This window comes from Camelina sativa, chromosome 9, assembly GCF_030686135.1.
Source record: "Camelina sativa cultivar CO46 ecotype springtype chromosome 9, ASM3068613v1".
NCBI classification, from domain to species: domain Eukaryota; kingdom Viridiplantae; phylum Streptophyta; class Magnoliopsida; order Brassicales; family Brassicaceae; genus Camelina; species Camelina sativa.
The window spans coordinates 28,435,427-28,458,527 of NC_141888.1; the positions used below are offsets into that span (position 1 = coordinate 28,435,427).

At 38.5% G+C, this 23,101-nt stretch overlaps 6 protein-coding genes across 14 annotated transcripts; 3 read left to right on the forward strand and 3 right to left on the reverse strand.

Moving 5' to 3' along the window:
• Positions 1-141: 141 nt before the first annotated feature.
• Positions 142-2,178, forward strand: LOC104711670 (protein POLLENLESS 3-LIKE 2). Its single transcript, XM_010428378.3, has 4 exons — positions 142-531; positions 649-861; positions 946-1,101; positions 1,199-2,178. Exons 1-4 carry the CDS (start codon positions 382-384, stop codon positions 1,967-1,969), a joined length of 1,290 nt encoding a protein of 429 aa, XP_010426680.1. The 5' UTR covers positions 142-381; the 3' UTR covers positions 1,970-2,178.
• Positions 2,179-3,076: 898 nt separating this feature from the next.
• LOC104711672 (rac-like GTP-binding protein ARAC11) lies at positions 3,077-9,615 on the forward strand. 2 transcript variants are annotated; one of them, XM_087467204.1, is made up of 9 exons: positions 3,077-4,243; positions 4,319-4,506; positions 4,899-5,122; positions 5,207-5,960; positions 8,605-8,692; positions 8,789-8,898; positions 8,992-9,055; positions 9,154-9,284; positions 9,373-9,615. In XM_087467204.1, exons 1-9 carry the CDS (start codon positions 3,499-3,501, stop codon positions 9,472-9,474), a joined length of 2,406 nt encoding a protein of 801 aa, XP_087323330.1. In that variant the 5' UTR covers positions 3,077-3,498; the 3' UTR covers positions 9,475-9,615. The 2 variants fall into 2 exon arrangements, with proteins under 2 accessions (XP_087323330.1, XP_087323329.1); XM_087467203.1 differs by lacking the exons at positions 3,077-4,243; positions 4,319-4,506; positions 4,899-5,122; positions 5,207-5,960 and adding an exon at positions 7,867-8,509.
• LOC104715543 (L10-interacting MYB domain-containing protein-like) lies at positions 5,959-7,162 on the reverse strand. The gene is made up of 2 exons (XM_019230021.2): positions 6,701-7,162; positions 5,959-6,612 (listed from the first exon to the last, which is right to left on the reverse strand). Exons 1-2 carry the CDS (start codon positions 7,043-7,045, stop codon positions 6,184-6,186), a joined length of 774 nt encoding a protein of 257 aa, XP_019085566.1. The 5' UTR covers positions 7,046-7,162; the 3' UTR covers positions 5,959-6,183.
• Positions 9,616-9,731: 116 nt separating the features above from the next.
• LOC104711673 (vacuolar protein sorting-associated protein 35C) lies at positions 9,732-14,558 on the reverse strand. Of its 2 annotated transcripts, none has more exons than XM_010428384.3 (21): positions 14,419-14,558; positions 14,211-14,307; positions 13,986-14,109; positions 13,711-13,896; positions 13,529-13,616; positions 13,307-13,363; positions 13,106-13,195; positions 12,888-13,010; positions 12,624-12,758; positions 12,277-12,393; positions 11,914-12,153; positions 11,766-11,831; positions 11,561-11,650; positions 11,392-11,481; positions 11,134-11,223; positions 10,924-10,992; positions 10,748-10,828; positions 10,562-10,669; positions 10,382-10,485; positions 10,168-10,287; positions 9,732-10,066 (listed from the first exon to the last, which is right to left on the reverse strand). In XM_010428384.3, the coding sequence occupies exons 1-21, from the start codon at positions 14,500-14,502 to the stop codon at positions 9,856-9,858; spliced, it is 2,370 nt and encodes a 789-aa protein (XP_010426686.1). In that variant the 5' UTR covers positions 14,503-14,558; the 3' UTR covers positions 9,732-9,855. The 2 variants fall into 2 exon arrangements, with proteins under 2 accessions (XP_010426686.1, XP_087323328.1); XM_087467202.1 differs by having other exon boundaries at positions 12,257-12,393.
• Positions 14,559-14,671: 113 nt separating this feature from the next.
• LOC104715544 (pentatricopeptide repeat-containing protein At3g51320) lies at positions 14,672-16,581 on the reverse strand. Its single transcript, XM_010432939.3, has one exon. It carries the CDS (start codon positions 16,579-16,581, stop codon positions 14,995-14,997), a length of 1,587 nt encoding a protein of 528 aa, XP_010431241.1. The 3' UTR covers positions 14,672-14,994.
• A 577-nt stretch (positions 16,582-17,158) lies between these two features.
• LOC109126603 (glutathione S-transferase T3-like) lies at positions 17,159-22,738 on the forward strand. 7 transcript variants are annotated; one of them, XM_087467207.1, is made up of 5 exons: positions 17,348-17,595; positions 17,933-17,996; positions 18,107-18,176; positions 20,370-20,930; positions 21,294-22,738. In XM_087467207.1, the coding sequence occupies exon 5, from the start codon at positions 21,309-21,311 to the stop codon at positions 22,479-22,481; it is 1,173 nt and encodes a 390-aa protein (XP_087323333.1). In that variant the 5' UTR covers positions 17,348-17,595; positions 17,933-17,996; positions 18,107-18,176; positions 20,370-20,930; positions 21,294-21,308; the 3' UTR covers positions 22,482-22,738. The 7 variants fall into 7 exon arrangements, 6 of the variants coding, with proteins under 6 accessions (XP_087323334.1, XP_087323331.1, XP_087323333.1 ...); XM_087467205.1 differs by lacking the exon at positions 20,370-20,930 and having other exon boundaries at positions 17,258-17,595; XR_015566936.1 differs by lacking the exons at positions 20,370-20,930; positions 21,294-22,738 and adding an exon at positions 19,938-20,292 and having other exon boundaries at positions 18,107-19,710.
• The last annotated feature ends 363 nt before the right edge of the window (positions 22,739-23,101 follow it).

Here is a 23,101-nt window from a genome sequence, read left to right on the forward strand (position 1 = left end):
AATGTACTGAATCTACAGATAGAGAGAAATCTAAACTGTAATGGATATGTTTCTTTAAAAAAAATCATCTCAAAATCTTATTATGTCCAAATTTGTTTGATTTTGTTTAGGCGGGGGCGAAACCAGAAATACATGAAAGTCAAGGGAGTAGTAGATGATAAAATTAAACGCTCCCCCAGTAATTAGCGGAAATAGAAAATAATGCAACGCAACGGCTAGTCACCTCAACGGTCGAAAATTTTAAATCTTTTATAATATTTCGGATCTCTCTCTCTCTCAATCCTTCTTAAATCTAAACCTTGATCCCACATTACTCCTCCCTCTGAGATTCCCATTTTGTCATCTTGTTCTTCTTTCTCTTCTTCTCCATTTGCTCCAAAGATGATGAGAGATGTATTCAGGCCGACCAAATCAGCCCCGTGTTCTCCTGCAAAGCCACTTGGTATCTCCCGTACTCAGTCTGAATCGTTTCATGCTATCCACAAAGTCCCTGTTGGAGACAGTCCTTATGTCAGAGCAAAGAATGTTCAGGTGATTACTACTCTAATACATATCCCTTTGTTTAGATCTGAATTCCACGGAATCTGAATTTATGTTTTTGGGTTTGATTTTGCAATTGAATCTGATAATGAGTTTTTTATGGATTAGTTGGTGGAGAAGGATCCAGAGAGAGCAATTCCTCTGTTCTGGAAGGCCATTAATGCTGGAGATAGAGTGGACAGTGCTTTGAAAGACATGGCTATTGTGATGAAGCAACAAAACCGCGCTGAAGAAGCCATTGAAGCCATCAAATCTCTTAGAGTTAGGTGTTCAGATCAAGCCCAGGAGTCTCTCGACAATATCCTTCTAGATCTCTACAAGGTTCGTCCTTTTACACATAACCCCTTTATTCCTCTGTTTTCATTTTGCAATTTTGTATTGAAATGGAATTGTTTGTTGTTGCAGAGATGTGGGAGATTAGATGACCAGATTGGACTATTGAAACACAAACTCTTTTTGATACAAAAAGGTCTCGCCTTTAATGGTAAACGAACCAAAACCGCGAGATCTCAAGGCAAGAAGTTTCAGGTCTCTGTGGAGCAAGAAGCCACTCGGTTACTGGTAAGCAGAAATAATTCAATATGTCTGTAATGTTTCAGCAATTGCCAATTTTTTTTTGTGTTATTCTGAATTGGATTTGAGTTTGGTTTTGAAATAGGGAAACTTGGGATGGGCTCTGATGCAAAGAGACAATTTTGTGGAAGCTGAAGATGCGTACAGGAGGGCTTTATCAATAGCACCAGACAACAACAAAATGTGCAACCTTGGTATCTGCCTTATGAAGCAAGGAAGGATTGATGAAGCTAAAGAGACTTTACGACGTGTGAAACCAGCTGTCGTGGATGGTCCTAGAGGAGTGGATTCTCATCTTAAAGCTTACGAGAGAGCGCAACAGATGCTTAACGATCTTGGATCCGAGATGATGAGAAGAGGAGGTGATGATAAGGTTGAACAAAGAAGGCTCTTTGACGCCATCTTTGGATCTTCCTCTATCTGGCAACCTCAGCCTTGTAGTGAGCAGAACGTGAAACCAAAATCGAAGCCTGTTGGTTTGAGCAACGATGGATACGGTGACGAGAACGTGAAGATGAGTGTGAATCCAGTAGTTGTAAACCCATTGAGGGTTGATGCAAAACCGTTCTTCTCTTCAAAGTTGATCATAAGTAACAACGAGAAGCTGAAGAGAACAAGATCATCGAGCCAAAACATGGGAGTAATGAGTGGTAGTGGTGGTGATGATCTTGAGGTAGAGGCAAGCGCGAAAAGGAGACTGTCGATGGAGAAGAAAGCAACAGAATGTGGATTACCAGACAACAAAGACTTCGAAGATGCGATCTTGGCTGCTGTTTTGGGGACAGAAACAAAAGTGGACAAGAAGAGGCTCAAGGTGTTCCAGGACATCACTTTGTGCATCAATCAGAGTCTCTAACCAAAAATCTATTTACTATTTATTTATCATTCTAATTCTTAAGTTTAGTGACTGAAGCAAAAAAAAAAAAAAAAAAGGAGATGAGCTTAATTCTTCTTTGGTAATTTATCAATGTTTTTGTCAGCTTTAATGTTTGCTGCCATTTTTTTTTGTTTTCACAATTATTGTCGTCATTGATGATTAATAATGAAAGTTGAAGTTATTATATATTCACTGCCTTCTACAACTATTGTTATTGATTGTGACTCTCTCCCATTAATATATTCACTGCCTTCTACAACTATTGTTATTGATTGTGACTCTCTCCCATTAATCTATACAAATCTGATTACTAAATTACCATTAATCCAGTGGTTAAAGTCTTTATTCTTTGGATTCACACACATCACTCATACAAAACTAGTGTGGTTAAGAGAGTAGAGAAATTAGGGGAAACTAGTATCCGTTATATGAATTTTGGCCCCTTGTGCTCCCCAAGTTATAGAAAGAAACGCTTGCCCACTCCACTTGTCGAAATACAGCCGTTGAAATTGTCTTTACTTCCGGTTAGTACCTACCCCTCGTGCCCTTATTTTTTAACACGGCAAATGAAACGGTGTGAAACAAGTAGTACTAGTATTTGTTTGTATTTTCCTTAATCTCTCTCCCTATTTGAAATTAAGGCATTTTTGGTAATAGCATTAATTCGAGTCATGTACACTTTGACTGTCAGAAAAAGGCAAAAAGTATATTATTGTTAACAGAATTTGATATATCTATAATCTATTACTCCCTCTGTCTCATAAAGATTGAAGTTTTAAGCTTTTACACAGTTTAAGAAAACAATGATTACTAAATTTAAATATATATTTTTCTTTGATTAAAGGAATATTATTTAATTTTAAACCAATAACAATTCTTAAATATTTTCAATGAGTACTTCTTCAAATCTACAAAACATCAATCTTTGTGGGATAAAAAAATATCTCAAAACATCAATCTTTGTGAGACAGATGGAGTATATGGTATATGGCTGTAAAAATTAGAAGAAATAAAGGTTATTGTGGTCAAACGGATTGTTTTTGGAAGAAATGAAAAGGAAAAAGGAAGTGATTTTATTGGGGGAAAGGGCTCTCCGACCAAAGCCAAATGGTGAGTGTGTGAGGTTAAAACTGAAAAAAGAAGAATCTCAAATTCCAACTACATTCCACAGGGAAGCCAAAGTGGCCTTCACTTGCCATTAAAAAACTCTTTAAATTTCTTTCTTCTTAAAATACCAAAATCATCTAACCTTCAACATCTAAATCCTTAAGTTAAACTCTTTGAGTTTTAGATCAAGACAAAGCTTAGATCTTTTCTTTTTTTTTTTTTTTTTTTTTTTGACACAAACGAGGTAACATAGAAGAAAGAAATGGTTTGTGGGTAGAGAGAGTGTGAGATTTGTTGAGATAAGAACATAGAGAAAAAGAAGAGATGCATGGTTGAAGAAGAAGAAGAGGAAAGACTCATTTTTTCACTTTCATTTTCAGACAAGAAGAGTAGTTGAAGAAATGGGTTGTTGTCAGTCAAGGATAGATAGCAAAGAGATAGTGTCTCGTTGCAAAGCAAGGAAGAGGTACTTGAAACAGCTTGTCAAAGCTAGACAAACTCTCTCTGTCTCTCACGCGCTTTATCTCCGTTCTCTACGCGCCGTCGGCTCTTCCCTTGTTCACTTCTCTTCCAAAGAAACTCCTCTTCACCTCCACAACCATCCTCCATCTCCATCTCCTCCTCCTCCACCTCCGCCGCGTCCTCCTCCTCCTCCTCTTAGCCCTGGTTCAGAAACCACTACTTGGACCTCCACCACCAATTCATCCGCTCTCCCTCCTCCTCCTCCGCCGCCGCCTCCACCTCCTCCTCCTCCGCCTTCTTCTACATGGGACTTCTGGGATCCGTTTATACCGCCGCCTCCTTCTTCCTCAGAGGAAGAGTGGGAGGAAGACACAACCACCACCACCGCAACAAGAACCGCGACAGGAACCGGAACTGGTTCTGACGCTGCTGTCACGACTGCTCCGACGACAGCTACTCCTCAAGCTTCGTCTGTAGTGAGTGGGTTCTCTAAAGATACAATGACAACGACGACGACGGGAAGTGAGTTAGCAGTTGTGGTGTCGAGGAATGGTAAAGATCTAATGGAGATTATTAAAGAAGTCGATGAGTATTTCCTTAAAGCTGCAGATTCTGGTGCTTCTCTCTCTTCTCTCCTTGAAATCTCAACCTCCATCACTGCCTTTTCTGGTCTTACCAAACCAGGTGAACAATCAAGCTCTTGTCTTCTTCACGATTACTTAAGGTGGCTGAGTGATTTTGATTTGTGTGTGTCTCCAGGGAAAATGTACAGTAACTACGAATGCAATTTGAATCCGACGTCGTTTTGGACAAGGGGGTTTGCTCCTAAGTTAAACGAATACAGAACCGCAGGAGTAGTAGTTGGAGGAAACTGCATTGTTGGTAGCCATTCCTCTACAGTGGACAGACTCTATGCTTGGGAGAAGAAACTTTTTCAAGAGGTCAAGGTATTCATTCATTTCATTGACTAAGTTTCAATCTTTTTTGAACAGTTTTTAGACTTTGGATGTATATGTGTGGATGTTTAGTTTCGTGGAAGTATGTTTTATTCTCCAAATTCAATTTTTTATTCACTTTTGAAGTTTGAATCTTAGAAATTGGTTTGCTTAGTTTTTCTATCCAAATATGGATAAATGTTTATTTTTTGGAATTTGTTTGATTCATGTGTGTGGCATTAAAGGCTTGTGGTGGGTCCAAGCGTGAGCAGATAGTGTAAGAGACCCACGTGTGTACTTAATTTCTTATAATGACTCTTGTGACACTGACACAAATATATTGCCAAGCAGAGTCAGTGATTGAGTGACTGTGTTGGTTGTTCTGTGAATGTGGGTTTTTGCAGAATGCAGAGAGCATAAAGATGGAGCATGAGAAGAAATTGGAGCAAGTGAGGAGGCTTGAGATGAAGAGAGCTGAGTATCTCAAGACTGAGAAGGCTAAGAAAGACGTTGAGAAGTTAGAATCTCAACTCTCAGTTTCTTCACAAGCCATCCAAAGCGCTTCTAACGAGATCATCAAGCTCAGAGAGACCGAGCTTTATCCTCAGCTCGTCGAGCTTGTTAAAGGGTTAGTTGTGTGTATATACCATTGCTTCATTTTCCTTCATTTGGTCTATGTTGTGAACAAAGGTTCTTGTATGATGTACTGTAGGCTAATGTGTATGTGGAGGAGTATGTACGAGAGCCACCAGGTTCAAACACATATTGTTCAGCAGCTTAAGTACCTCAACACCATTCCATCCACTGAACCTACATCCGAGCTTCACAGACAATCAACTCTTCAGCTTGAGCTCGAGATCCAACAATGGCATCATTCTTTCTGCAATTTAGTCAAGGCTCAGCGTGACTACATCCAATCTCTCACGGGTTGGCTCAGGTTAAGTTTGTTCCAGTTCAGCAAGAACCCACTTGTTAAGAGTAGCTACGAGTCAAAGATCTACAGCTTCTGTGAGGAATGGCATTTGGCTATCGATCGTATCCCTGATAAAGTAGCATCTGAAGGGATCAAGAGCTTTCTAACTGCAGTCCATGGAATTGTGGCTCAACAGGCCGACGAGCATAAGCAGAAGAAGAGAACAGAAGCTATGTTAAAAGATTTTGAGAAGAAATCAGCTGCGCTGAGAGCGCTCGAAAGTAAGTATAGTCCATATTCAGTGCCTGAGAGCAGGAAAACGAACCCTGTCGTAGAGAAGAGAGTAAAGGTTGAGATGCTAAAAGGAAAGGCAGAAGAAGAGAAGAGTAAGCATGAGAAGTCAGTGAGCGTGACTAGAGCCATGACTCTAAATAACTTGCAGATGGGATTCCCTCATGTGTTTCAGGCAATGGTTGGGTTCTCAAGTGTGTGTATGCAAGCCTTTGAGTCTGTGTACAATGAAGCTAAGAGCATCGGTGAGGATCAAGAGGAGGTCAAGAGGTTGCTCCCTTAGAGAATAACAAATCTAACAAATTGTTTTACCATTTGCTCTCTGTTTTTGTTTGTTCCAAACCAACCTTTTGGTAAAATGTTAGGTTGAGTTTATGCTATTTATTATCTTTTTGAAATTGGTTAGAAGACTTTTCATTGAACCATTCCTTGAAACTTCATCTAGTCAACTACTTCTGATCCATGTATAGAGATGTAACTAACTCTCAGCTCTTGGCACACTTCCATTGAAGCCAGGCCAAGCGCATGTCACTTTTCAAAGACAAGAACGTCTCCCTTACACTTGCGTTATTAAAGGACTCGAGTGCTGCAAAATAAACATCCTCAGGTACGCCGTGAATACGATCTAGCTCTCTGATACACTCGGAAAGAGAGAACCGCCTACTCAGCTGCATCAAAGCAGTAGTCCGCAGCTTCGACGCAGCTGCCATTTCAAATATAGCATTGGCAATAGAAGCCTCCACACCTCTGCGCCTTCTCTTAGGAGTAGGAGAACACACTGCAGCAGTATCATCATACTCAGATGAACATACTTCATGTTTCCCATTGGTCATGGAATCTTCTGTGAATATCTGGCAGAGCTGCTTGTAGATTGGACAACCAATTGTTCTTATGTCCTCTGCATCTGGATACTCCTGAGTCTTAAGATACCACAAAGATCAGGAAAACAGAATAGAAGATGAATCAAAGTTGACTCTGAGCATAAGGTTAAAAAGACAAGACCTTTACATATTGGTCCCAAGCTTCATCAGTGGCGATAAGAGAACCAGTGGATTCATCAAAAATGAAGTCATCTCGAGATAGTAGTAACTTAACAAGTGCAAACTGGCGTTTGAGAAGAGCGAATCTGTTCTTGAGATGTTCTTTACCCCATTTAAGACCACTTGTTTTGTAAAACTCAGAGGATATAAAGTTCCAAGCTTTATTAGGGATAGAATTGTTCACTCTGTTTCCTTTAAGGACTTGATCGACTAATAGATCTGCGAGTAGCTTCGTTAAGAAAGGCGTCCACTTTGGTTGCTGCTGATGATGTTGATACTGCTCTTCATCAAAGATTCGATTCGCCATTGTGAAATTCAGATATAGGCCGATCGGGAAACCCTAAACCAACCTTAATCGATCATACCAACAGGTGATGAAGAGAGTGTGCCAAATTTTTTTCAGAAAGGGAGTTGGCGTTGAAGAATGTCTGATTTGTTGATAGACCCCTAAAGTATTGATTATTCACATGATTGCCCCATTTACAAGAAGTGATACGAACCTCGTCCAAGATACTGGCTTGAGAGAAATTAACCTTGAACTTGGAATCATGTATTCGTATATGTAGGCATCATATTACAGTCATGCATTGAGACTTTTTCCTTTTTTTGATGTCAGTGTTGAGATCCAAGGAAAGAAGTCTCCCCTCAGTCTTAGCTTGTCCATACTCTTATCTTTGCATAAACTTTTGTAATCCTTGTTAGTGATGCTTATCAGCCTATTAAGTAGATTATTATACTCATTAGTGATCTATGTGACATGCATAGCTTTCTTTACTTTTCTGATCCGTTATTCTTGCAGGCCACATAAACTGGCTTTGGATATAGAGAATGCTGCATGGAGAAGCTGTTGCAGCCTGGCAGGTATCCTCCTCTGAGTCGGCAGTACTTCTTTAATAGTGATTTGAAAAGACTTCAGGAAAAAAAAAAGATTACATATTTACAAGAGAACAACAATGTCCCAATGCAAAAATGGTCATGTCAAATCATAAGGAGGTGACCTACCAACCTATAATTAACTTTTGGAAATTGTTTGTTTGTTATAGTTAGTTAGTGAGTTAGTTAATTAAGGACATTGCTTAAAGAAGAAATCAAGTTTAATGATAACTTAAACACTCACATGATTTGTATACGCAACAGAAGAAAAGAGAGGGAGAGAGAGAGAGAGAGAGAGAATTCGTTTGGGCGGCAGAAGAAGACAAGTCCCCTAATTTAATTTCCCATAAATAAACACAACAAAATCGATTGGTAAGTTTTGTATTGTTTTGTTTTGAAAAGCTATTAAAAGAGGAAATCCCCAAATAGTCTGGTAAATAGAGAAAGAAGAGAAAAAAAAAAAGTTTTTGATTATTTTTGTGCCAGCGGAAGGAACGTTTCAACTCCATTTTTCCCGGCCAAAGCTAACTAACAAACTCTTGTTTCTCGTTTCTTCTTGTCATTTTTGTTTTTTGGTTTTGTTGCTTTTCCCCTCTTTTCTTTAGGTAAATAGGGTTTTCAATTTTTTGGGACAAAGTCCGCTCCTTCCGAATCCGCAATGCCCAGATGGTCGATTAACACAAATATCAAGAATCTCCTATTCCAGGCCTGTCTTCTATAGTCCTTCTGAAGATCTAAAAGGCTAAATCTTTTTTGTTAATTTTCCCTGAAATTAATAATCTTTTGAGGGTGGGGGGAAATGAGTGCTTCGAGATTCGTAAAGTGCGTGACGGTTGGTGATGGAGCTGTCGGAAAAACATGTTTGTTGATTTCTTACACAAGCAACACTTTCCCTACGGTTATGTTCCAATCTCCTCATCGTTTTATGTTTCCTTGTTTCATTATCACAACAACACCATCTCATTTTTTTGGGTTTTTTTTTACAATATACAGGATTATGTGCCTACCGTTTTCGATAATTTCAGTGCAAATGTTGTTGTTAATGGAAGCACCGTGAATCTTGGATTGTGGGATACTGCAGGTTCTTGTTTTGAAATTTCAAGAAATGGTTTTTTTTTTTGTTTCAAAATAAAAATTTGGATCTGAAGATATTGAAAAATTGGGTATGAAAAAACAGGGCAAGAGGATTACAACAGATTGAGACCACTGAGTTACCGTGGAGCAGATGTTTTCATTTTGGCTTTCTCTCTTATCAGTAAAGCCAGTTATGAAAACGTTTCCAAAAAGGTATAAGAAGCATCCATCAATCATTCTTTCATATTATTGGGATCTTCACATAGTGAACTCTCTCATAAAGTCACGATGGTGGCGTGTTTGCAGTGGATCCCGGAGTTGAAACATTATGCGCCTGGTGTCCCCATCGTCCTTGTTGGAACAAAGCTTGGTGAGATTTTTCATTTGTGTTTTCTCCTTCCTGATCTATGCCTTTGCTTTACTACTAGTTGTGACTGAGTAGTTTGTGTTGCTCCTCCTCCTCTCCAGATCTTCGAGATGATAAACAGTTCTTTATCGACCATCCTGGCGCTGTCCCGATTACTACTGCTCAGGGTGAGGAGCTGAGGAAGCAAATAGGATCACCTACTTACATCGAATGCAGTTCCAAAACTCAAGAGGTATATATTGGCTAGTCTACTCTTGGGACAAATTTCTTATGCAATGTCAATGGCTCAATGCTAATGTTGATTATGTGAGCTTTTGCAGAATGTGAAGGCGGTTTTTGACGCAGCCATCCGAGTGGTGTTGCAACCGCCAAAGCAGAAGAAGAAGAAGAGCAAAGCGCAGAAGGCTTGCTCCATTCTATGATTGGAAATCTCTGTTTTTTTATGTATTTGGTTTTGGTATATTAATGTTCTAACAATGAATGAATCAATGTGTTAATCGACAGACACCCAAGTTTGATTGGTCTTTTTTTGTTCTTAATATTAATGGAGTTTGTCTGAATCATCCTCTTTTGTTGCTTCTACAATTCAGTCCTATGCACAATTACACACACACCCCATGTTTTGAAAGCGTTTTTGAGTCATATTTTGTATGTTAATGTTTCAAACTTTGCAAACATGTTTATTGGTAGAGAGCGACTGTAACTAGGAAAAGAAAAGTATGATACAAGTTTTATTTCTCAAGATGATTCTTCATGCTTTTGCAACAAGATGAGAGAAGCCTAAAAGAATACAGGAAAGAAATTTATTCGAACCATTCCATTTTGATTTTCTCGTATTTCTCACTCATGCCACCATCTTGCTGTCTCTGAAACTCGATGTAACGTAGAGTGCTATTTATGAACGACTCTGCGCCTGACTCAACCTTCTTCGTCTCGCTTCTGATTAATTCAGCTAAGCTCTTGATTGTATCGCCTGTTACTTTTGTGTTTCCTTTCTCCAAGAAGTAGAGATACCTGCATTCACTCATAAAAACCATTAAGAGAAAGTGGTAGCAAAGTACTCAATTACAAACATTTTGTAGCATATACAGGTGCAACTAAAACGAGTAACTTACTTGTTCAGAAGTTCAACATATAGAGCCACCGACCCAGTGCTACTGGTACCACGGGATGCGTTGGTCATTTTTTGAACAGCATCTGCAATTCTTTGTGCCCTTTTCAAGCAAAGCACAACCCTGGTCTCCCAACAAAATGACTAACTCTCAGTATGCCTCAATTGTTTCCCTTCTTAACATTGAGATTTTACAGTATACAATCATATGTACATACCTCTCTCCATCTTTCAGGTTCTCGCACTCGTCAGCCCAGAAGAGATGCGCACATTCATAAACAGCTCTACACTGATCTGGCTTCCTAAGGAGTCTTGCAGAGTACTACAACAACATAATTTAGCCTTGTTAGTATTCAATGTAGCCCTCACTTACTCAACTGGTTTGTCAGGAAAGATACCCCTGTCGCCTTGTGAGTCAGAATATCTCTGTTCTCAACATTAAATACACGCATCCGCTGGAGTGTCCCTATTATTAAGCGTAGTGCTGTTATTTGAGCCTTTGAATCCTATAACACCCAAAATTAAGCAACGTCAAGGTCTTCCTTGCAGAACGTTGCATGTAGCCTCCTAAAATATTCACTTACTGAAATTTCTTCTTCATACAGAAGATATGCCTTTGTGAAGAACTCATAAGTGACTGTTTCTAACTCACAGTCATTTGCTGCCTGAGGATTAAATAGCAAGTAATTTTTCAGCTCATGCACTACATCTATTGTTGGTTTTGAACTTTTGATAATGGATACACCAAAGGATCATATACCTGAGCACATTGCAAGTAGAGGCGCAATGCCAAATCAGGTGCGGAAACATCAGATAGAGCTTCCACGGTCTGTAAAAAGTTGAGATTCAAAATCGACTGGCATCATTATTCTGGCAAAAATAAATACTATTTTTCACGGGACAAAGCCAGTGATGTTAGCAAGGCACTGTCCTCACTACTTTATAACAGTCAATATGTATGTACACTTGCCTCACTTAAAAGCTGTAGAATTCTCTTTGGTGTTGCTGATGAATCATCTCCAAATGGGTTTTCATCTCCACCTCGCAGTCGCCGAATTAACTGCACATGTTTGTCAACACAATGTCAAAAGTTCCAAATTCAAACAAAATGTCTATTAAATCCATAAAAGAACTGGAAACGACACAATCATTCCAAAAAATTTAATTGAGCTTAAATTTTCCAATTTGGAGATTGAGTGAAGAAGTGATCAGTAAAAAATAAACAGACCTTGAGAGCGGAAAAGACAAGGGCTGGTATAGTTAAAGGCAAACGTTTAGGTCCTCCAGTCAGGATGTGCTTCCTTACTGTGAAAATAATCTGTAGTTGGGTAAACGAATTTAGAATCGTACACACAGGCCACATTGATAGTAACACCTCAATTAATCATAACACACACCTTAGACATTTCTTCTGGATCATCATTGTAGAGGTTGTGAACAAGCCGTGCAACAAAGTTCTGCTCTTCCTGGAAGTCTTCTTCATCAATCTAAAACTCATCCAGTTTGAAAGTGTAAGTTATCTAAAGGAAAACAACTCTTTCGAGTGACTAGTATACTGTATATACAAATGCAATAAGAATTGACAAACAAACATTCTAACACCTCATTATCAATTGCTCCGTCAAAATCCTTGATGAGACCCTTTGCCAGTTCAAAGAATGCATCGACCTGTAACAAACAATAAAAGGAAACTCCACATCAATAGAGAATGCTAAAAAGAAGAAACTGAATCGAGGAAGGAAACAAACACCTCATCAGCAGTAGAAATGTGAGTATTGTTTTTCAAAACGCTCTGAACTATAATAATTGCCATTGCTTTGTTTGTCTCATGGTCAAGGTATTCCATTACTCGAGGAAAGTTGGTAAGCTTCAAAATAGTTACAACATTATTATACTTCTCCAACGGAGCGCTAAGAAACGCGACGATCTGTTTTGCTGCCTTGTCATCACAAAGCTTTCCTGTTGCAGATAGTTGGGTAACACAAGATCCCTAAAGAAAAAAAGAGAGACAACAATGCGTATTAGCAACAATCAGAACTGCTTTATGCATCTAAAAAAAGTACTACACATGAATAAACTTAACACGCTTATACATGCTCAGAAAGCATTATACCAAAACTTGATCCACATAGTCCAGACGATCCGAATAGACATGGAGAGTAAATTTCAGAAGAAACAAATACAATGTTACAGATCCTGCGGCTGGCAAGTCCACCTGTGCTTCTACAACCTGAGGCAGAATCAATCAACTGTTTATAAATACAACTGTGAAGAGATTATCAATGTGATACAATCAGAGGCAGGTAGGGAAACATAAATTACACAATAATCTCACAACACCTTTGAGATTAAGCTAGATTTTCAGCTGTTTCTAATACTAGCCACCGAAATAACTAAACTTATATTCAAGTGCCAATTTCAGTTATCCTTTTGACTTCATAAATTAGATGCAAGATTTACCTTCCCAATGGCATAATTGAACTTTGAAAAGGCTTCTACTTGCAGGAAATTAGGCAATGCTTCCACACTAGATGCAGCATAGTTTGAAAGCCTTTCCATTAGACCAGAAAGGACCGTCTTGATATCAACAGACGGCTGTAAAACAAAATGACAAAAGGGAAAAATGGGAAAACATGTTCCGATGGGATGAGGTTTATTAACAGTCTTAACTTTTTTTTTGTTTAAACTGCATAAAAAGAAGTAGTCGATTAAATGAAAAAGTACCTGAAGTTGTGGACAAGCACCCAATAATACATCGAGAGTTTGAAGGTGGAAATCATCAGGAAAGACTTGAATAATGCAATCCATTAGGTAGCACTGTGCAAGTTCATCCTTACAGTTGACAACCTTTTAAAACATAGTGATAAATAATTCATATACCGCAACACTTAGACGGAAGCTTGGATGCTGAAATTATCTAAAGGAAGAGAGAAAAAACAGACCTGCTCCAGTATTCTAGGAAGAACAGTATCTCTGTAGATTCCAAGGTCAACACCTTCCAACTGACTCAATACATGAAGGTTCTTCCCAACCTAATCAGGCAGTAAACAAAAAGGAAGAAAGGTGTCTTTCAGAAAATAATTAGAACCATTGCTCGCAAAATTTCTAGATGAGAAGAATGAGCTACAAGTTAATGGTATTACAAGATCACGTAGTTCATTCCTTTCTTTCTCCCGTTTTTCCTTCTCCCGACTAGATCCCTGGATACCAGAAAGTCTCAACTCAGGTTCAGTTCAGTAGGGAAAATTCACACAGAGTAGACAATAGCATATGATCAGACATTGGACTCTCACGGCATGCAACCATATTCAGCATATACATGATCAATATGAGAGCAGAAATATATCATTAGTATTCCAACCAACCTGATGTTGCATTCGGACCCATAATTTGTTCATCTCGGTAAAATTCTGAAGCACAAACTCTAAAGCATTCATTTGTGCATCACCATCTCTGCAGAGAAAAGCAAAACACTTGCCTCTTTTACATGTGTTTCCTAATTTAAACAAAAAAAAATGTGCTAAAGACTAAGTTGTGTGACCTTTACCCTTCCAACTCAGAAACAATGCTGGGTAACTTATCCCTAGTAACTTGAGCAAGGTAACTTCTCAAGAAAAGACCACGTAAAGGATGTTGAACAGCTCGACACATTTCAACAAGATCCTTAAGTATATCCGTAGTAGTAACATCCTTGGATTTGATATATACAGATCCTATAGTACAGAGAAGATACCTGAAAATTCGATTGATGAGTATATAGGCATATCTATATAGTTGTACATAAGACAATGTATGTTACTATGTTATATGCTCTGAACTTACAATCTTGGCAAAATGTTACCGGCGTGCTGGACTAACTCGTACAGCTCTGCAATGGAGCAACCACGTCCAGTCTCTTCCTTAAAGAATATCTCCAATGTCCCCAGTTCATTAAAAACTCGCATATCTGTACAAATCCAGATCGCAGTTAAGGAAATTAAATTGATACACATGAGCTGCTGATCCCCCGAATTCCAAAAAAATGCGAAGTAAGGTGAATTAACTCACAGAGTTCATAGTATTTATGAGGAGAAAGCTTGGAAGTACGAAGCTCGCTGAGCATCTGAGCAGAAAACTTGAGAGCGTCTTTGAGATTGTTGGAGTCCTGCCATAGTAATTGCGAATTTTCGTTAGAAATTAATCCAGAATTTAGGGTTGAAGATCCCAATGGAATAAATTGATTGATGAAGAAGAGAAGAGAGGAGAGGAGAGATACGATGGCGCGCTGCATATAGAAAGCATTTTGCTTAACGGCGGTCATGGCTGCGGCGAGCCACTTCTCATCGTCGTCGGCGATCATATTTGTTTCTCACTACTTGCTTTAATTCTACAGATAAAAGTCTCAATTTTGACCCAACATGTTTTTTAGAGATCTTAGCGTATACGAGAGTCAGAGTATTTAAACTTGTTATTCTTTTGTTCATTAGCCAACTTTACCTTTTTTTCAACGCTTGCTTTAAAGTAGATGCTGACAAAAAAATGTTGTTACTTTCAATTTCGTAAATCGATCACATGATTCACACATACTTCATTCACATTGAATGTGCTATAAAAAGCTTTTCTCAAATCTAAGAATTGGCAAATCTGACCCCAAAGAAAAGAATCAGAAACCAAACTTTCTCCTCTTTCCATTCAAAATCAGAATTTTTACTACTCTTTGTCTACAAAAACAGACCAAACTCATGCTCATTCCCAAGAATAGCTTTCAATTTTTATGACTTTATAGCCAGGAGGATCTGGCAAAGGTGCAACCGTACGTATGCTTTGACTTGGGGACTAGCTTATAATTATGTCAGTAAATCACTGATTTCTCTAAACTAGTCTCGGTGATCACATTTTCTGCCTCTTGGCATCCTAGTCTTAGTCCATGGACTATCTCCTTCAAGTCCACAAGGCCACACCCTGGTATCCGTCCTATTTTCTTTTCCTTCACTATCTCCCTCACTCTATCAACATCCTCCCACCGTCCTGTAACGCTGTAGATATTCATCAGCAAATGGTAATACTTGTAGTTCTGAGGATCCGTCTCTATCAGGGACTTGGCAATACTCTCCCCTATAGACGGATTTCCTGTGAAACGCGAAGAGCTGAGCAAATTAGCCCATTTTGCAGACTCCGGCGTCACATCTTCCTCTTGCAAATTCTTCAGAGTTTCCTCTGCTTCTTCAGGGAATCCAGCGCCGGAGTAAAGATTAGCCATGCACCATTGGTGTCCAAAGTTTGGTTTGATCTCAAACTCATCAACCATCAGGGTGTAGTAACTTTCTCCTCGAGAAACAAGCCCAGCTCTAGCACAACCGCAGAGAACACCAACAAATGTTACTTCATCAGGTATGAGCTTACCATTGATCATAGCTTCAAATAATTCGAACCCATCTTCAGGATTCCCGTGTAGACAATGTCCCAATATCATCACATTCCATGTAACTTTGTTCTTACGGGATACACTATCGAATATCCTACGTGCTAAATCTACTTCCTTGCACTTTCCATACATGTCAATCAAAGCTGTATCAATAACTAAACTCGAATTCAACAAGGCTCTTCGTATCAATGAAGCATGAACGGACCTACCTTCCTTAACTCTAGCTGATCTACCACAAGCATTCAACAACGAAACAAAAGTACTCTCATTTCCTTGCAACCCTGTTCCAACCATCTCACGAAACAAACTAATGGAAACTCCAGGATTGTTAGCACCCAAATAAGCACTAATCATGATATTCCAAGAAACCAAATCTCTCTCAGGCATTTCATCAAACAACTTGTGCGCATGCAAAATATCACCATTCCTCACCGCCCCTTTGATTACAGAGTTCCAAGACACAACATCTCTCTTAGGAATTTCAACAAACAGCTTCTTCGCAAGATCCAAAGCTCCACAACAAGTATACATATGAATCAACGAGTTCTGAACATTCAAAACTCGATCGCATCCATGCTTAACAGCTTGCCCGTGACACATTTTGCCAGAATCAATGCAAGACGTCTTCTCGATACAACTAATCAACGAAACGAAGGTGTAACTATCAGGAAAAAAACCAAATCTGACTACATCGAAGTAAAACCCCAACGCTTGTCTCGGAGCAGAAGAGACCAAATACGCCTTAAATACGGAATTAGTACAGTCGAGCCTCCCAATGCTGCGGTGTACCGATACGGTGTAGCTGGAATCGCCGAATCGCGAAGAACACTTCAACAATCTGATAGCCCAAGAAGAATCCCAGAAGTTACCAGAGGTGATAAGCCTAGCGTGGACTTGGAAGAGGTGTAGAATAGTACTGGAACCTTCGACAAGTTTGAAACCCTTAAGCAGACCAGGGACAGGGGGGATGAATCTGGATGTGACGAATTGGCGAATAGAAGAAGCTTTTGCCATTCATCTCCAGCTTGGAGGATCTTTAGATTTGTTGAGTCAGGGTTGGATTCAGAAATCGCCATTAACCCACGATCATAGCTATGTCAAAAGGACTCGGAAGGTGTGCGGCGAAGGAGAAGAAATCGTTTAGTGTAAAAACCTTACCAGAACCTTCTGAATGAGCCGGAGTGTTTCCGGTTTTGCCGGATCAAAGTCAAACTTGGTTCGAGTGGACTTGTTTATATGATTATTATTTAAATAGAGTTTTCCCATAAGAAAAACAAAATTCAGGTGCATATATGCAAATTTGTTTTAAAAGAAGATAAATGCAATTTTTTAAGGTTAAAAATGGTGTGAAAATGAAGGATAAGGTACCTCATCTGTCACGACCTAATTTTAGTTTAGATAGGAGTTTCAAAATCAATGTTTTTTTTTTATGGGATACAGAGACATTTACCTATACAAGCAAAACTGTTTTTAATAGCAAAATTGAGATATATATATCTATGGAGTCTTTCTTATCTTCTTGGTATTTCTTCTGTTGGAATCTTCAATGTATATATATATATCTGAATCAGATTGAGAGTTTTTAGAATGTGATGTGCATGAATAAAGAAAACAAAAGAAGGTGATACGTAGAGAGAAAAAGAAGGTGAGAAGTAAGACCAAGTGCATTGGCGTCCTAATGCACCGTCCCACATAATAAAAACGCCAAATTTAAATCAAAATCATGTTAATATCTAAGAAACGTCTCTAAATATGGGACGTAATTCGGCCGTCCTCCATTACACGTGGCGCCGTCTTATTTGGTGATGTTTTTTTGTAGGGTTCGACCAAATGTATCGAGGGTTCGACTCATTTTTTTATCTCCGTCTCTCTTTCTTTATCCTCTCTTTCTTTGGACGGCGATTTGATTCCGACCAAGTGTTTTCCTAGACAATTGCCTGAAGCATAGAGAAATCTGCCGTCACTTTGCTCTCGCCGGTTCCAATAGATAGAGGTCTGTGTTCGTGCTTCGTTTCCGACGGCCTCAAGGTAGAGTTTATTTGATGTATTATCTTTTTGGGTTTTAAGGGATTTGTTTATGTGATTCTATCGATTTGTCTCTCAGTTCTGATTCGATTGTTGAGTATGTGTGTTTATGTACAAATTCCCTCTGATTTTAATTTCGATTTAGGGTTTCAAAATATGTTTTTGATTTCGATTTAGGGTTACGATTTAGGGATTCGATTTAGGGATTCGATTTAGTTTTAGGGTTTCGATTTAGTTTATTGGGGTTCGATTAAGGGTTTGGATTTATTATGGTTCTGCTTTTAGTTTCTGATTTTATGACCACAAGTAATGTTGGTTCCAATTTTTTTTTCTAATGCAGATTGCAAACTAAAAGTTTGTTGCTTTGGTCGGATTTCGTAAGTGATAGCAAGCGAGTCGACATGGTAAGGCAACCACATTAAACTCATTACTACTTTGTTCATGCGTATCCGTATTCTGTCTTGTTAAACCGAGTCTAACATTTTACTTGTTTGTTGTTTATGAGTTTCCTCAGCTTTCATCTCATGAAAGCCTCACATAAGGAGAAATCACAGAACAAGTTGGAACAATCAGAGAGACAAAAGGTAAAGCCTCTTGTTGTTTGTTGTATACTTGTGGTTTGTAGTTGTCTCATTTACTGATTTGCTAGACTAGTGTTGTTGTCTACGTAGTATATACTAGTTCATAGTATTTGATTGAAGTCAGTTTATAATTATACGAAAGTTATTGGTGATGATCTCTGTTCTAAGTATCATATATAACAAAACTCGATACTTAAAACTCTTGTTGATGTCTAGGACTGTTGTCTTTAACACTTTAACTAAAGCTATCTAGACTATAACTAAAGCTACTGTCAACGTTCTTATATAACCAAACTCGATTCTTAAAACTCTTGTTGAAGTCTAGACTTTAAGTAAAGCTATCTAGACTTTAACTCTTGTTGAAGTCTAGCTGTTGTCCTAAAACATCTTCTCTATTTATTATAGTTGATATTTGTTGTCTTAAATTGTGATTAGACTTAGGTAGGTGAAGGTTAGGTCTTTATGATTTTAATTTATTACTTGATAGCATTTCACCCTTTAAACACCGAAGCAGCTTTTCAATCTTTCTCAACCATCTACTTGCTCTTCTTTATTGTTCTTGGTTCTTTGGTTCTTGGTTCTTTTCAATCTTCCTCAGTCATCTTCTCTCTTTTCAATCTTGGTTCTTCTTTCTCGTATATGGTTCTTGGTGTTCTTGCTTCTTTTCAATCTTTCTCAATCATCTACTCGCTTTTTCAAACAATCTTTTCAATTTCTTTCATAATCATCTCAAACTCTTGTTCCTATGAGTTATTATAATACATTCAGTCAGTCTTCTAGTTATTTAGATCTCCTCAACAGTCAAGGAGAGACACTTAACCAAGAAAACTCTTCTTCCGACATACCTCCTTGGAGTTCTCAAGATTCCCCGGATGTATCTCTTTCACAAGAGGCACCTGTGAGGAAGGATAGGAAGAAGTGGAATCCTGCTGACGATGAAATCTTGATCAGTGCTTGGCTGAATACTTCCAAGGACCCGATTATTTCTAATCAACATAAGGGAGGAAGCTTTTGGCAAAGGGTTCAAAAATATTATACACAGTCTGTGCATGCTATAGGCAAGGGTGAACAGGGGCTCAACATAAACTGTAAACAGAGGTGGTTCAAGATCAATGAGTACACTAACAAGTTCTGTGGGGCATATGCAGCTGCTGAGAGACAAAACAGTAGTGGACATTCTGAGAATGATGTATTAAAGGTTGCTCACGAGATATACTTCTCCGACTATAAAACGAAGTTTACAATGGAGCATTGTTGGTGTTTGTTAAGGTTTGAGCAGAAATTCCTTAACCAAAACGCGATCAACACCACCTCACCTTCAGTCAGAACAAAGAGGAAGCCAGTTGCTGCAGCTGATCAAGACGATGCAACCCCTACTGAACTAGACTCGGAGATACGGCCTCAAGGTATCAAGGCTGCGAAGCTCCGGAGGTCAACTACTTTGTAAACGGAAGGGAGTACAATTTGGCGTACTATCTCACCGATGGTATTTATCCCAAATGGGCCACATTTATACAATCTATCCGGCTTCCACAAGGTATGAAAAATTCTCTTTTCTCTAAAAAACAAGAAGCTGTGCGGAAAGATGTTGAGCGTGCCTTTGGAGTCTTGCAAGCTAGATTCGCAGTTATTAAAAATCCATCTCGTTTATGGGATAAATACAAAATAGCAAATGTTATGAGAGCATGCATAATACTCCATAATATGATTGTCGAGGATGAACGAGACACATACAGTTGGCGAAACATTGTTTCTGAATTTCAGGACGGAGAAGATGTGGATCAAACATATACCGTCGGTGCCGCCAGTTTGGGTTCAAATATGAGCAGTACGATTACTCGTCGAACACATATGAAGGATAAAAAAGTTCATGACCAGTTAAAAAAAGATTTGATTGAGCATATTTGGACAAACTTTGGACATCTTCCACATAATGAAGATTAATCACAAAAATTCTATACAGAGAATAAAATGTTTGTTTTTACTTTTCATGTTTTTACGGTTTATGTTTTTATTTTTCATGTTTTAATTGTATGTTATGTTTTTTTCCAAGTTTTTATAACTTTGTAATTTTCTTATATTTTTAATGTTAATGTTAATGTTATATGTTTTATTTTAATTAAAACTTTAATATGATTTTACTTTTTAATTTACATAATTAATTTTTAAAATAAAAAATAATATTATTTTTTTCAGGGGACCAATTGTGAGGGACACCAATGCTCATACCAAAATTAAGAAACTCTGAAAATAAGATTAAAATATTTGAGGGACCAAGTTTTTATCCCAACCAATGCTCATGGTCTAAGGGTCTGGTGTTGGTGTGTGAACATAAAAAAAGAGAGAGGTTGTGTTTTAACGTGCATTGTAATCCATTAAAGGCCTTGCAAATCACGCAACAGGGACGACCAACCCCTTTTTATGTTTGTCTATCTAAAACACACACGCCTCTCTTCACTCTTGTTAAATTGATAACACCAGAGCTAATTGCAGAGAGAACCAATAGAAGAAGATGAAGGTTCTAGAGAAGTGGTTGGCCTTGATGTACCCAAGAGTGCAAGAAGGAAGAGAGGAAGAGTGCTGTAGTGTGTGTCTGATGAGAATGGAGGAAAAAGATCATGTCAAGTCTCTACCTTGTTCCCATGAGTTCCATAGTCTCTGCGTCGATACATGGTTCAATGTCAGCCGCAAGATTTGCTGTCCTCTTTGTCGCTTTTCACCCGCTACCATCCTCCTCACTGATGAACTTCTCCTCTGGTTCTCTTCTTTCCATTTCTGATTCCTTCCTGTTTTTTCCCTTTTCTTCTTCTTGAGATTTAAAACACCTTTTTCTCTATGTAATTCCCTTGATTCTCAGAACAAAAAAGATGAGAAAGTCTTGTAAATAAATTGTTAATTTGCCGACTCTGACTTATTACCTTAAAAAGTCAGTCAATTATTGCTCTTTTGGTAAGAATTGGAAGAATATATTTTCTTAAATTAGTCTGTACGTTATGACTCTTTGGAAAGTATAAAGAAAAGGAAACTTTAAAATTGTTATGATTCTATTAGTGAATCTATTAAGTTTCCAATTTCTATTATGTATATATATATATGAATTATCTCTCTCTTGACAATTAGGTCACACGATCGACGATGTCAATGAATCTGCTTCCATCTGATTTGGAAGAGGAAATCCTCTGTAGAGTTCCATTCAGATATCTTGCCAAGTTCAGATCTGTATGCAAGCTTTGGAATAGTATGACTTTGGACGAGAGAGTCATCCTTAAGAATATGAGATATAGCGGTGAGCATGAGTTTATAATCACCCATAATCTGGATCTTTCTTCTTCCGTGAGCATTGAGGAGCAGCAAAACGTGGTAGATTCTCCTCCGTCTTTGGTGATCAAAAACCTTAGCCTTAGAAGAGTTCGTCCAGCACGGTGTGTTAAGGTGTACAAGATCGTGCAATGCGACGGTCTCTTGTTGTGTGTCATGGACAACCAGCTTTTGGTTCGGAACCCTTTACTGAAAGAAACGAGTTGGGTCAAATGCGGCAGCGACTTTCACGCATACGATGATGCGTACAGCCTTGGATACCTCAGCCCTTGTGATTACAGGATCTTACGGTTTCGATGTGCTAGTAATTCAAGAAACAGACCTCCAAGAGTTGAGGTCTGCCAACTCGCGTCTAAGACATGGAAGGTTATAGATTATCCGATCAGTACTTTTGATTGGGTCCTTAAAATACCCTTGTCGATACTCTCTTTGAGAGGAACTCCTTACTGGATTGGTCTCCGAGAAGAAGAAGACCATACAACAACAGCCTTCGTACAAAGCTTTGATTTTGCCAAAGAAAGGTTTCAACTGATAGATCAGCTACCGTTCAGGTATGAAGAGTTGAATCCTATTGCAATGGAGATATTTAAAGGAGACAGGCTCTCAGTGTTGGAGCAATGTCACAAAACACGGAAGATATGCATATGGGTTAAGCATTGGCTCTTACCTTCTTGGAGTAGATTGATGGTCGTGGATAGACCACATTTTCCGCTGTTACATCCACCATCAAGTCGTGTTTCCACAAATTTTTTTCTTGACAAAAACGGTAGGCTCGTCGTAATTTGTGTTGAGTTCAATGTCCAATATATTTATAACATTTACAGAGTCATGGGCGAGAACAACGACGAGTTACAAGTTTTTGAAACAGACAATGCTGCGGAAAATAGTATTTCTTGTTCATGCAGCTTCGTTCCGAGTTTAGTGAGGCTACCAGGGTTTTTGAAGCAAGACACAAGTCGGATTCGTTGGAAAAGAAATAGATTCAAATAGTCTTGTTTTTGGTTGTCCTAATAAGAGAGCTTCTTGTTGCTTACTTTTTCATTTGCTTAGAGCAATGGTACTATATCTTTTTCCTTTTGCTATCATGAAGTTTAAAATTTTTTAGTATTTACTATTTACTAAGACTTCGTTTAATTGGTATGTATGTACTAGTAATTCGAGCAATCAAAAGCTCAAAACCCCTTGTCCCTGGATATTAATGATAGCTGACACTGGAGTATATTGAAGATTAGCTATGTGTTATGGCTTCTCCTCTGTTATTTTGGTTTTGGTTTGGTAAGCATGGGTTTAGACGAGTTTATAGTGCACACACACTTGACTTTTGTTAGATATTTCACTTCATAAAATAATTACTTCCAAACTCGGAGTTAAGAGTTAACCCAACTAGACAAGAAATCAAGTTAAGAGTTACTCAGGCATGGTGCAGCAAGACTACCTCAAGAGAGGCCAAGAGAACAACTTACATTCCTAGACCCAGCTATAAAGCTAACAGGAACCCAACCCTCATTATCCATGTACTGCCGTTAAGTTTTTCATTTACATGAGAAAGGGCAGGCAACAAATAACCTGAGCCGAGCTCTAAATGTTTCAAGATTTTAGTGAGAATCCCA